Genomic DNA, 13894 nt, shown 5'->3' on the forward strand with positions numbered 1-13894 from the left:
TTGTTTTTTACAATGTTGTGAAGCTTAAGTGCGAACTCATATACCATCTTACCTTATCAACAATAAGTATACGGTACTATTTATTTAATCGTTAAATATTACTACACTAACGTACGGTTCAGTGTTAAAATGTTTGAAATAGAAAAGAAAGGGAAAAAAGAAGAATCGTAAAGGACAAATTCATTGGCGACATCTTTTCTTTTACGAGCTGTCCGTCCCTATACGTCGCATACATTTTTCCTTCGTTTTACGATCAACTAGAGCAGCGAACGGTTCCGCGAAGATACGCAACGATCGGTCTCGTTGAATTTCGGCTGTAATTCGCTCGAAATCCGACGGAGGCTGTTTTATTGTAGCTGTAAAAGAAAAAGAAAAAAAAGAAGAAAAGTGGATGGATAGATGTGGGATGAACGAATGAAGGACAGAGATAGGGAGAACGTGAGCAGAGTAGAGAAGCGTGTGCTCAACGTAAAAGGGCTCGTAAATCGGCCGATTTCACGATATCTGCCACGATGGAAGACGAGAGTCCAAGGGATACGCAAGGAAGGGTACGCAGACCTCGTACCGATGCTTCACATTTTTTTTATGGTCTTCACACGACGCGTATGCATAGATTAAAGGCCGTTGCTCGAACGAGGTACAACTTCCAAGCGTTGAAATCATCGAATATGCATTTACGTACCCTCGTAAAAGATCGCGGCGAGAAAGAAATCGGGACGCTGGAAAGAGGGGTAGAATATGTTATGTCACCCTGAAACTTTTCCTCGTTTTGTATTTATATTCTTCGCATCGAGCTTTCCATTCTTTTAAGGAAAGTCGGACGCGGTTAGCTAAGAATTTCCCTTTAAACTTCAAATTGATACGCCACGTAACAGTTATCGCTAATAATTTAATACGTTAATCGTCTACTTACATACTACGTCGATTTTCCATGATTTTTCAACGAACAGTCCCGTCACGTTCGGATTTTCCGCCCTGCAGGTGATCGATTTTCCATGGTCTTCCACTCCAGGTTCGAACTCCACCATGCTCATCGTTCGATTCTCGGATCTCTCGTCCTGCGCGACACAAGGTTCAACACAAGGTTACATACTCGAAAATCTTGAATTTTCGCTGTTTAAAAAATATCCGAGCCAGTAAGCAAACGTCTGGCATCTGGCGAAGGAAAATTCAAATTTCAAAGGACGGTAAACCGATGCGCGGCTGCCTTTAATCCCCTTTCATCCTTCTTCGTCCTCTTTCGTAAAAACGGCATTTCTCGAGTATACCAAACCTTCTGAATGATTTTTCAAAATTTTTCCATGCGAAAATTGTTGCGCAGGCTACCCTCTGATCCCCGTTTGCTAAGGAAAACAGAATATCTCGAGTACCTGCGCGTCTAACGTGCTCGATGATTTTTCGAACAATCTTTCCACCCTGGATTTTCGTCTACTTCTCCGTAGCACGGTGCCCTTCTGGCTCGAACAAACGTAATTTCTAAAAATAATATCGCGCATTCTGTCTGAAGGGTCGCTTCAATCCCGCGGCGCAAGACGGCGAGAAACGAGTACGCCGGTTTGAAGATAAAAAAGGGGAAAAGAAGAGAAACCGAGGGCGGAGGAGCGAACGGGTGGAAACGAGTTCGACGGCAACTCTCGCTATGGTTAATTTTGGTTATATTAAGGTCGAGAGGCGGACCGTAAGCAACGCTTGGCAACATCTGCTGGAAATTCATTCCTGCTGCTAGCCCGGATTCGAAAGGACCCGGAGTCCTGCTAACGTCGTTGCCGGAATCCTTTCTAAAGAGAGCGCCGCCCCACCGCGCCGGATTCCACCGAGCGTGAATTTTACCGGCAAACCAGGCACCAGCTTCTGACGCGAGATTCAACCGTCTCGCGTCGCATCGCGTTTTTCCATTTATTTTCCCAGCAACGGCGCGCCCTGGCTACGAGGGTGAGAAAGAAGAAAAAAAAAGAAACGCGGCGACACCGGTAACCAGCTACCACGAGCCACCCCCCCCGGTACATATTTCGTTTCAAAGCATGTCACCCGATACCGTCGTTTCGACTCCGAGTCACGTTAAAAGCTTGAAAACGAAACTTTTCTTCGCCTGGACGGAGCTTTCTTTTCACTCTTCCTTTCTTCCTCTTCTCTTTCGGTCATCTCTTATTTAATAAACGGAATTTTGCAAATCCGAGATGGAATATTTCTTGATGATTTGAAATATACGATGCAGAAAAACGCGAGAATGATTTGCGAGGGTATCGGTCAGGTCCGCTGGTTTTCGTCAGCCAAGGAAAAGTCAGCGTTTTATTGAAGAAAATCCAAATTTTCTCCTACGAGCATGGAGGGAAAAGCACCACGGAAAGCTGCGTACACATTTGTCACCACCCCTCGTATTATTACCACGATTTCTTATGTAGCCAACAGGTCGTACATATTAATAAATATTTGTTAACGATATAGAAGTTGCATTCATTCGCGTCATCCTCATCATCGCCTCAGATTGTTCTCAACAGAGGGTGTGCAATAAAAGGGGTTAATTCTCCAGCATGCGAATATTCCCGAGGCAATTGCAAGTCCATGAATGAAAGAAGAAAAAAGGGGCAAGAGAAAGGAAAGTTGAGAGGTGTTGGGAGATTTCATTGAAAAATATTTATACGCTCTTAAGGACGAGGATGAGCTCGCGTTTCCAGGGAACAGGGAATAAGGATAATATATCCAGCTGGTGATTCTATCGCAGTTTTCTCGTCGCTAACGAAACGCTTCCTAGCTTAGACCACGTAATACTGAACGGTCGACGTTAAAGACAGCCTCGGATGACTATAGGATAATCAGGATGGTAATGCGGTAGAAATGGTCTACGTGTTCCGTCGCTTATAGGATCTGCTTACGTTAATATCTCTTTCTTGGTACCGCCCTTTTCTTTTCCTACGATAGACCTAGCTCTCCTTCGTCCCTTTTTCTCGCCGCGCAAAGCCTCGCTACGAGGTTATATTTTATTATCTGCCGCTTTCGAGGCGGTGCCAAGAGGAATTTTAAGCAGGTACGTCGCCACCTTTCTCGTCACCGTGAAAACGACCCACGATGCCTCTTTATCGTCTACTTTCCCTCATTTTCTCCTTCTTTTAACGACGCACCACCAATGCCGTTCTAACATTTTCTAGTTCAGCTACGATCATCCCTATGCGACCAAAGCGATTACTTTGTATATTTTCCTCTCTATGTGTACAGCGATGCGAGGGGAACGCGTTATCGATAATCCGGAATTAGAAATGTAACATTGCAACGCCACGTGCACCGAGCGAGCGTTGTCTGCAACACGTTGACACGCGGCCCTAATTAATTTCGCGTAGTTCATTAACAAGCTCTGGCCGCAGCGCTTAACGATGCTTCGCTGTATCCGTTCGCCAACAGTCGCAATATTCTCTCTCTCTCTCTCTATCTCTTCCTTCGTGTAGAGACCAAGACTTTGCCGCGTGGACTGATTAACGGTGTAAACGACAGACACCGATGGAAACGGGGCTGAATTCTAATTCGTGGAAAACAGGTAGCGTGTCTGCGCGAGTCGCGAGGAACGGGCTACCACCTGGAAGTACTTTCATCCAACTTTTCTGCGGTGAAATTAAGATTCTTTGACGACCCACCGACCAGATACGTGTGAAGATTCAACGATGGGACAACGCCTTGTCTCGCATCGAATATTCAGGGAACGCAAGGGAATTTTAATGAATTCTAGGACACCTTATCTTTTCATTCTCTGTTACATAGAGATGATCGTAAATGAGATAAATCTGGCGAAAAGAGAAGAGATCGGTCAGTGCACGGTTCAAGCGTGCCGCTCGTGTGTCCAATACAGGGCATGGGACGTAGGAAAAGTTTGTTATTTAATTTAACGATAATACGGTTTGGAATGTTGATTACAAATCGGCTACACTGACAGCTGGAAGCAACGGACGTTTCCGTTAAAATGTTTCGCAGACTGGTGAGCGGCTTAGCTGGTATTTCAGCGAACCGAGGGAAACCAGCACTCGAGGCATACTGGTACGTACATTATCGGCGAGTATCGAATATTCCCATCGACCTAGACGCCGATTTTCGCGCTCTGCTTTCGGTACCAGCTCTAAAAGGGCTTTCTAACTTCGTAACGCATCGCGGAGTTTGCTTGGAAACTCGTAGTTATGACTTTCAAAGCCGCCGGAATGCATCGTTCCCTGTCAGTATTTCTATTTTCCTCGACGAAGTTCTACAGTTCGATTAAATACAGCTTCTACCTTACCCACCTTCTAACGAAATTCTGCATTCATTTTCATTTCTCGATTCCATTTTTCTCTACGTTTCTCTGCGAAGCGACATTGTGGCATCAGAATAAGGGTGAATTAAATTGAAAGTTAAACGTTGAATAACTACCGATTTGTTTGAAAACGTAATATAAGACCGTGGAGGAATACGCGACAAAGGATGAGCAGTCCTTCGTGTTACGGAATGTATCCTGGCAGGTTCATTTCGAAGCCAATAGCAATGGCCTTCGTGGCTGCATTATTGGAAACGTCGAATATCACAAGCTCGAATCGTGGGTGCGCCGTTGAACGGATCGAGCCAGCAGCCTTTCTATATCGGATTCTCCAAAATACAGGAAATTCATAGCCGGATCTACGGCACGCCTCGAATCCTACTATGCTCGTTACTTTTCCGGTCAATTTCGAACGGTCCGACAAGCAGAGTAAATCCTTTTGCGAGAGTGTCACACGATTCTCGCTTATTTCCAACAATTCCATTTGCTGCACATACCGTTTCGCTATTATCCCGCCACCCTTTCCAGAATATTATTATTATTACCGTTCATTCTGCGAATAATCAGCTTACTTTCGAAAATTAAAAACCGTCAAACCGAAACGCGAGGTTAACGAAACAACGATTCGTGTAATATCTCTGAAAATACGAAATGATTCGCAAATAATCACGGATAAAAAAGCTACCAGCGCGTTTGAAAAGTTCGCTTCGATTTATTTTATAAAAATCAACCTTGTATACGTATGAGATATTGAAATGTACGCAATAATTGTTGTGGCTGATATTACTAATTCTATTTACGGTATGAAAGAAACGTTTTTCGAAACAATGACCGAAACGGAACAATAAAAATACTATAGCTCTTAAAATTCAATCGCACTCGAAATTGAAAAAATGGAGAGTAACAACTCGTAACAAGTTTTGTATTGCGAATATCATATAACTGCGGAAATGTGACCGTAAAATCATGTTTTGAAACGAAAAAGGGAGAATAATTAAAAAGTTGAATAAATTCAATCCAAGCCGAGTAATTTATCCAGGTTACTAGAGTTAGTATTATGTAAGCAATTATTATGGGTTTCCAAGTAGTAAATTTTCCAAAAAATTACTACCGTGAGTTGACACGCACGATTTAACGAAATGAGTGTTACAGAATTAGGGATGAAATTAGAGGCGAAGGGGGTAGCGGTGTTCGGATTGCGGATCGTCGAAATCGGCATCGCTTAATTGGCAATTAGCATGGCGCCAATGAAAATATCTGGAGTCGACAGGTGTGGTTGCTTAATTCAATCGACTCTCCTCGAAAGCACCGATCGTACCTTTCAACCCCCCTCCCCCTTTGACCTCCATCTATCCACCGCAACCACTTCTTCTCTTTTCATTGCTCATACAATCGGACGCGACCCCGAAGCTGTCGGCTTCGAATCCAATCCGTTTCGAGCAGACCTAACCCAACCGTTCTTTCTCTTTTCCTACTTCTCTCCTACCGCTTCGTTTTCATCTTCTTCTCTTCGTCTTCTCTCTATCGCTTTGACTCTGTTTCTGCGCCTTGAGAACCTTTCCCAAGGGAAAGATTCGACGCCAAGGGGTATAGTTATCGGTTCCCCGGAGCGTTTCGACCTTTTCAACCTTTCCACCTCTTCGTTTCCTCCGTTCCCTATAATATACTCCCTTTCCCTCTCACCCTCTCACCTTTCTCAGATGGACCTTTCTTCACGTGACTCTATCTGTCTTTGATTTTCTTTTTTGTCTCACTTCTCGTAACTCCGTTCGAGGGAGTAGCGGAAAATCGAACTGGCCACGATTTAGCTACTGTCGTCGAACAGCTCTTTTGTCCAGTCGAGTTGAGAAATCGTTGCATAGTTTTTGTTTGATATCGTGTCGGTTCGTTAGACGAGAATTGTTTTGTCTCTTTCAATTCTAGGGAGAAGAATCGTAGCAAGTTTGTTTAGCGAAATCGTTGCCTCTATTACTTTATCGATACTCCGTGAAAGGTGGTAATATTTATTCGTTTAACGCTACTTTTTTCACCATTTCATCGGAAAGGGTAAGACGAAAATTTTCCGTTGAAAATGTACGGTGCAAATTGAAGGGTGTACCATTTAGAAAGGTAACGGTGTATCGTTCCAGCAGGGACGTGAGTGAACGCAAGCAAAACGATCGAAAGCATTCCAGGATGATCGAGATTCACGAGCAGGCACCGTTCGCAATTTCGCGGTCGAACGATACTAAAAATTTCGTGAGATTAATCGAGCCTCAACGCTTCGACGCTTCGGCAATGGGGGGTGTCTCGATTTAGAAGGGAGAGCAGAGAGCATTAAGCTTCGGAAGCGCGGCAAGAGGCGTAATTTACGAGACGTTCTGATTTAAATTTCAAGGAAGTGAAATTGAAATACCTTAGTGTCAGCACGCGTTACCGTATTTCATTCTACCTACCGTCCAGCACTCGAGAACGGGTCAGGTTAATTAACAAGCACCGGGACCAACGCGGCACCAACGCGGCACCGGCTATAATAAGCAGCTTAGCTGTTAATTAAATGCCATGGCTGCCTTTTGTTCCACCTACCGGGGACGCGACAAATTTCGTCAAGGCGATGCGCTAATAATTAGCCAACGATAGCGAACGGATTATCGGATTTCAGTTGCCCGAATAATGCTCCGCCGTGTACACGCCGATCGAACAATATTTTCGACGGTCGAACCGGCTAATAAGTTTGACACCGTCTCCTGTCCCTGTGTATCCAGTTAATAATTATCATAGATTAATTGAACGTGTACTATCGCTTTGTCATTTAATCATGGATACATGTGCTTACATTGAAATGAATAATTAGTATTATTCAGCCATATTTCATTCTGTTTACGTATGCATACAGAAACGTACATTTTCAGACTATAAATAATGAAATTATTAATGACCAATCTGTTTTTCGTACAATAATATTTTTCATTTAGAAAATATATTACCTACATTCGTAACTATAAATTTTAATAAAAATGATAATTATCATTTCTTCTTACCGTCGTGTGCTTCAGCTGTCTTCTTCGTCCCTTGTACCAAGTGATCACCGCCGGTGGTCTCGATCCCATGGTCTCGCATTCCACCTCGTAACGTTTTCCCGCCAACAGTGATTCATTTCCCACTCCTTTTTTGCCTGGCCTTCTAATTGTCACCGTCAATGGTTTTACTGCAAAATAAGCAAAGTTCATTACGTAGTGATTTTCAAAGAATTTAAGATACGACGATTGGCGATCAACGTCTATAATTATGTGGGTACACTGTACCCACACAGGTATCGTTGGATCGATCGAAAATCATTTCGATTTCGAAAGGTTCGAACGAGCTGTGTCGTTAGCCGAACGACATAATGCTTCTCCTCCGTCCTGTTTTTTTCGAATCAACGAGTCCCGCAATCACGCGGACCGATGACGCTAATCGGGCGCGATAATTAAAGCGAACCGATAATTAAGGCGGATAAACGAGCTGGGACTACGTGAGTCCGATGCAAATCGTGTGGCCGATTTAACGTAGTGAAATTCCGACAGGTCAATTGCCAGTCATTTGTCATTACCGAACATGCGAACGATCAAAATCGAAACAGTGATTCGTTGATCATTCTATTCGTTCTATTCGCGTTACTTTCGTTTGTTTTCGATCGAAAAACGACGAGAATAGGAGGGAATGTTACATACAATATTTACCGATCTCTTTCCGAGTTTCTGCCCGATGATCGATCATTATTCCCGGTAAACATTGATTTTTTCCGGCCGCGTGTAAACGCTCGGAACGATAGTCGTTTTCGCGTTACGACCGAGGCGACGATCGCTTTGACGGACGATAAATTCGCGTTTCCAATTGGCCAATACCGGCCAGATACGACCCATTCGTGCGTGAAATATGAAAACTATGAGAATGCGCTCGGATATGTTGGTTCAGCTTTGTTCGCGTCAAACCAGTAGCTATAATGAGTTTCAATATTTCTCTTTCCTCGTTTCCGTTCCACAGTTTCGTCATAGTTTTCGAGAAATTCTGCTTTCATTACGATAAACTTCGTTCAAACTTCTCGAACTTTTATAATTTGACAAATTAATAATCAGCACGTTCGAAACTGAATAAATTTGATATCTGACAGTTTAGCTTTTATCAAGGAAATAATTAATTCTACATGCACGCAGGTGTTGGTACCACTTAACGGGTTAAGGAGTAAGGGACGCGATTACTCAGACGTCATTATTACAAATCGTTCAACGAACGGTAAACTCGTTCGTCTGCACGCAAAACATTTGATTTGCCCGATTTTCAGAATCACCATCCTTTTCGATTATCCGCAATCTCATCGACCCTCAACCCCTTGTCCCGCCAATGGTTTGCCTCGTCACCGTCCACAGTATTTTTTTTTTTTTTTTTTTTAAATTTCTCTTTCGTTTTTCGTTCCACCAGCCATGAGACGAATACACGCTCGATGCATGGTCACTTGGTCCAGGTCGCGAAAATCAAAGAGCGAGCATCGATCAATCTCTTTCTCTCTTTGTTCGCTATCGGAATGTCTTTCTCCCTCTAGTATCGTACTACCAACCCTCGCGCATTCCTTCTCTCTCTTCCTATCCCTTTTCCCTCGTTTCGTTATCACTGCACACGAAGCGCTTTGGATTTTTTTTTTTTTTTTTTATTTTCGTTCCCCGCTATGATGGGTGTTCTCGTTCACCAATAACGGGTCTTCAATTTCGTCGTCCGTTTCGCCGAAAATTTCGTGACTTTCGGAAGCACCGATCATTCGGCGCCGATCAATCACCCCGCGCTCCTGTCTTTTTCGCCGAACCCGTACCAACTAGACGACAAGTCGACAAACAACGAGACACGGAAAGAGATCGTGTAAAATGGTAAATATCTTCGAGAATTTTATACCAAGGAAAATGGGGGAAGAAGAATGACTATGCACATTTTAAATGTCTGACGATAAATTGGTCACCTCGTTTGAACGTTTCTACGAAATAATCTCGAACGACACCCTTCACGGTTGATCTCGAAAGGTGAGACTCGATGAGACTCGGTGTTATCAAGAAATGTCTTGCTCGACGATGATCGAACACTTCTCGTAAATTCGTGGACTCGTTTATTCGTCGAATACGACCTTGGGGGTGGAACCAGAAGCTTCCCCTTTAAGCGAATTCAACTTTCTCTCCCTTGTCGTGATGGTCGTAACATCGAGGGAAGGATATTAAGTAGGAGCTTGTAGATAATTGATCTATGAATTTTTCAGTTCACTCTTGGAATTATAATAGCATTTCGTCGTTTCGGCTTATGATACGGGTGGCGAGTTAACGAAGAATTCTAATTTCACGAAAGCTCGCAGGTTATAGCTGGCCTTCGTGGCTTCTTCGGTAAGAAGGTTCTACCTAGAAGGTTAGGATGGATGAGCGAAGGTGGGGCCTCCAAGGCTTGGATTTAATATATTTCTCCTCCTTATCTTGCCTTATCTTCCCTTAAAGGCGATTCACAGCGGCGAGGGAGCAAAAGGATGTTGGCCCACTTTCGCCGTCTCGTAGATCTTATCGTTAATGCGGGACAAGATAGGCTCAGGGTGGAGGCTTCTGATTTGTTAGCCACGCGATAAGAATTTGTATCTACTTCTTGTCTTTATTTCATTCCTCTTTTAACGACATCCGCCACCGCCTATGGGTGAACTAGCCCCATAACCTCGGGCAATTGCTCGTTTCCTTTTACCATTATCCGTTTTCTTTCCTTCTCCCTTTTCGTTTACAGCCAACGATTAGTCGAATAAAAACACGCTACGGTTTCAACAGTTGCACGAAAAGTGAAATCCACGCTTCCCTTTACCTAAGTATTACATACTAACGATTCCTTTTTTTTTTTTATGATTACTCACGATTTAGTTCCAAGGTAATCGAAGACTCCTTTGGCTCTATTAGGTCCGTGTTTCGTGCTTGACAGGTAAAATTCGACCCAAAATCGGATCGAGTGATCGGTTGCAGGCTTAATCTGAGAAACAGACGGAAGGGTTGACGTAAACTTGAAAAAAGAAACAAAATAACGAAACCTTACCTATTCTCTATAACGTCACCAGCATTCTTCTCGTACTCTTCATCCTTCACCTGACCATTGATCAGCCATCGAACCATAGGCTCAGGTTTTCCTATGAAACAAATAACAAACGATTGAGAATCAAGGAGAGAAGCTTTTATAATTTTCAATATAATATCTCGACGTTGAAAAAGAAACGACACGATGGAACGCAACGAGGTCTTCCGGAAGATTGACCGAAACATCCGGTCCGGGTCACGAAAGGAAAGTAAATCGTGGCTCGTATGAAGCGTAACGAGCGATGGAAAGTGGTCGAGGAGGAAGAGAAAGACTTTGAACGGTTCTTCGAGGAAATAAAGTAGAAATAGAAGCGGCGAAGGGTGTAAGGACGAGGCTCGCGAGTGGACAGAAAGGGGAGGGATAGTATATACAGAAGAGATAGGGACGAGCTTTGGCGAAGCTACTAAAGGCTAGATGAGTTCTCGAGAACTTTTAAATTAGCCGATACCCCAGAGTTTTGGATGCGGTGCTCCAGACAAAAACCGGCAGACTTTCTGGCTTGGCTTCGATGCCGGTCGCTTCAATAACCAAGCGTTATAGTCGCGCAGCTTCGTTCCTCTCGGAGGATCGATAAATATCAATTACAGGAGGACGGACGAACGGAAGGACGGATCAAAGCGGCTGAAATATTAAAAACTCCGATACTACGACCGCACGATTTTCCTCTCTGATTTCTGAACACAGTGTGAATACTGTCTGGAGGCCGCAGACACCAGCTCTCTTTGTCATACGTTATGCCTAGGGTAATCTCTTACACGTTTGTTCCCTTTTTTCGGGAGAATCTCGATAAAGTAAAGACTCGATTAAGTGTTCAGAATTTGGGATCAGAGACGAACGTTTAGCGGACAGAAGATTTACTGTAAAAAAAGTACAAAAAGTATTACAATCGTATGAAGTTGCAGGAAGATACAAAACATAAGATTATTTTAAGATTATTGAGATTAGTTAAAATTATTATAACAATATTAATATTAATGAAATTGTTATTAAAAAAAAAAATTTCATCGCTGCATTAGTGTTGTCTCCTACGCTTGCTCCGAGGAAGAACCTCGTGGGGATAAATCGCGAACACTTAACGGATAGATCCTTTCGAACACTTATCGAGTTTCTACTGTAATCCCAATAATTTCTTTTTTTCATTATATAAATATCAGACGAATGTTTTGTTGTATCATCGAATGTGCAAAATCGTCGAATCGATTGCGTGTTAGCCGAGAATCTCGCTGGTGCACTTGCCCCGAATGATAAATAAGGGTTTGGCTAGCGTTTCCAGCGATCTCTTTAACCGGTCGCCCTTTCGCGATCCTACGTGCTTCGCAGAAAGTAACGTTTATCGAAAAATAAATGGTTCGAAGAGGATATCGAGGGGTATATCGTATCGAGTTCCATTCGACGGAACGCTTCGTGAATAGACTTCGTATTATATCACGGATTTACATATCTACCTCGAGCCGAATAATACTCGGCTCCGTGGCTAGATGCATATTTTCGTTGGAGAAAGCTGCCGGTTAAGGTGATAAAATGGCTCGAATGATATACTGCAGGTTATAAGAGTCGGCTAGCCGCTGGTAATGGGTGAGAAATCATGAAAAGCATGGAAAAACCGTGACACCCTTATATTTCAAACAAGAAACTTCCTCCTAGAGAGTGTTTTAATTCGTTGATCAAGATGAATAGAATAACGGTTCAACGTCATTTTTGGAAACTGTACAAACAGTGAATGAAAAAGGTATTAGCACACTCGGTTCCATTGACGTAAATATAATTATAAAGTAGTAGGCAAGTTTGACATTGTAGAAAATTGAGAAAAGTCTTTTTACAGCGGCAGGCTAAGGTAAGAAGAACTTTTTTCGCGTCACAAAGTTCGAATGAAAATGTCAGCGACAGATTGCAAAATTATTTCATAAAACAGTTATTCAAACATAAATTAAACCAATAGAAAGTACCACTGAAAATTGAATAGTGCAACCTTAAGATAATTTTATACAAATAATATTCAAATTTATTTGAAAATTTCAAGGAAATGAAATTTCGTAGTTTTTAATGCATTCTTTTGTAAATATGTGAATTTTCAAGTAGCAGAGGGTAGACATCAGGGAACTGGCGTTTGCCCTTTCATTGTTATTCACGATGGCGTACGATGGAATCGCAATTTAATCAGGCTCGACGCAACATCGTCGCGACACTTGAAATTGCAAGCTTGATCTGCGATGGAAACGCCCTTAGATTAGTTTCCAGTCGTTGTTATTCACGATGCTTCCTGATCCGGATTGCATTCTAACTGTCTCCTTCTCTCCCTATGTTTCCTTTGTCATCAAACATCAAGAGAATTTTTTAACCAGTAGTACAATATTCTTTCGGTATGTATGTACCAATAACAGTTGATAGATCATTCTAATAAATATTGGTAGACTCTAGCTTGAACGTAAAAGTTCGATTTCGAGTTGTAAATGGTAGATTGAACCAGCAAAGACGTAACTTCTTCGCCCCGGCGTCACTCTGCTTCCGCAATTCGTAAGCTCGACGGTGAGGTCGTTTGCTCGAGTACTTAGGGTCTATCGTGAGGTAACGGTGGTTGCGTGGTTGTGGAAAGGCTGAAGAAGCAGCTACCTGGTGTGGGGTTTAGCTTCGGTCTTGGTTAGGTCTGGCAATGGCTTTGCTACGCCCCTGGCGTTGACTTTAACTGTCCGATTATATTCGAACTGCCTTCCGACCCTACCCTTTAAAACGACGACAACACCGTGGTGCTATCTGTTCGGTAACGGGTGGGGGTGGGGGCTCTAAAGTACGGATTTTAATCCGCGGATACCGGACGATATCTTGCCGGATTAAGGCCGGTCCGCAGCTACTCGCCCACATCTAACAAGTTTACCAGCGGTTCGAACTCTACTTAAGGCAAATACCAGCCGGCTAGGACTCGAGATCCTTGCCAGATTTCCTCCTTAGACTCCAGCCCCTTTATTCAAGACCCGAACACCCAGCCCGATTCAGGGTCTCTTCATTTCGCCGCTAGCTTCGCCGGTAGCTTGATTCAGGACCTCTTGATTTAGGATTATCGGGGAAGCGTCGATAAGCCGACTTCTCCTTGTCTGTTATTCTCTGCTCAACGAATGCAACGAGGTTTTCCTTTCCGATAGAATTCCAAGTATATAATATGTATATATTCTTTAGAAAATTTCGACCGTCTTTCGATTCGCTAACAATAAGCGAGGAGAGAATGAACCAGCGAATCAGGAATATCCTGTACCTCAACTGTTCACCGCTACGCTGTTCAACGTAGGAATTTTAAAGAGTAACTGCAATATTTGAAAATTCAAGCAATAGTAATCCAGAGGGTAAACAGAGAAAACAATCGGACCGAGTGTGAAAAAGAACAAAAAAAAAATGCTAAATTTGCAATATTTTTAATGGGCAAAGCGCAACTGATGACGATGCATATCAGAGCATAGATACCATCCTCTATTTAACTCGCTTTTTAAGCGTCCTCGTGCTCTGCGTTCGCTCTCGAATAATTTTTAA

General features: G+C 43.0%; 1 protein-coding gene across 10 annotated transcripts in view; it reads right to left on the reverse strand.

Annotated features, from left to right (window-relative positions):
• The window catches only part of LOC117603073 (kin of IRRE-like protein 1), a 246563-nt gene that overhangs the window by 34393 nt on the left and 198276 nt on the right, over window positions 1-13894 (reverse strand). For all 10 annotated transcript variants that reach the window (XM_034321811.2, XM_034321810.2, XM_034321819.2 and 7 more), the window contains 4 exons: window positions 10337-10427; window positions 10161-10273; window positions 7294-7460; window positions 914-1058 (listed from right to left, as the gene is read on the reverse strand). In XM_034321811.2, coding sequence (XP_034177702.2) covers window positions 914-1058; window positions 7294-7460; window positions 10161-10273; window positions 10337-10427 — 516 coding nt within the window. The remainder of the gene's footprint in view (window positions 1-913; window positions 1059-7293; window positions 7461-10160; window positions 10274-10336; window positions 10428-13894) is intronic.

The sequence above is a fragment of the Osmia lignaria genome, chromosome 12, assembly GCF_051020975.1.
Source record: "Osmia lignaria lignaria isolate PbOS001 chromosome 12, iyOsmLign1, whole genome shotgun sequence".
In the NCBI taxonomy this organism is placed as follows: domain Eukaryota; kingdom Metazoa; phylum Arthropoda; class Insecta; order Hymenoptera; family Megachilidae; genus Osmia; species Osmia lignaria.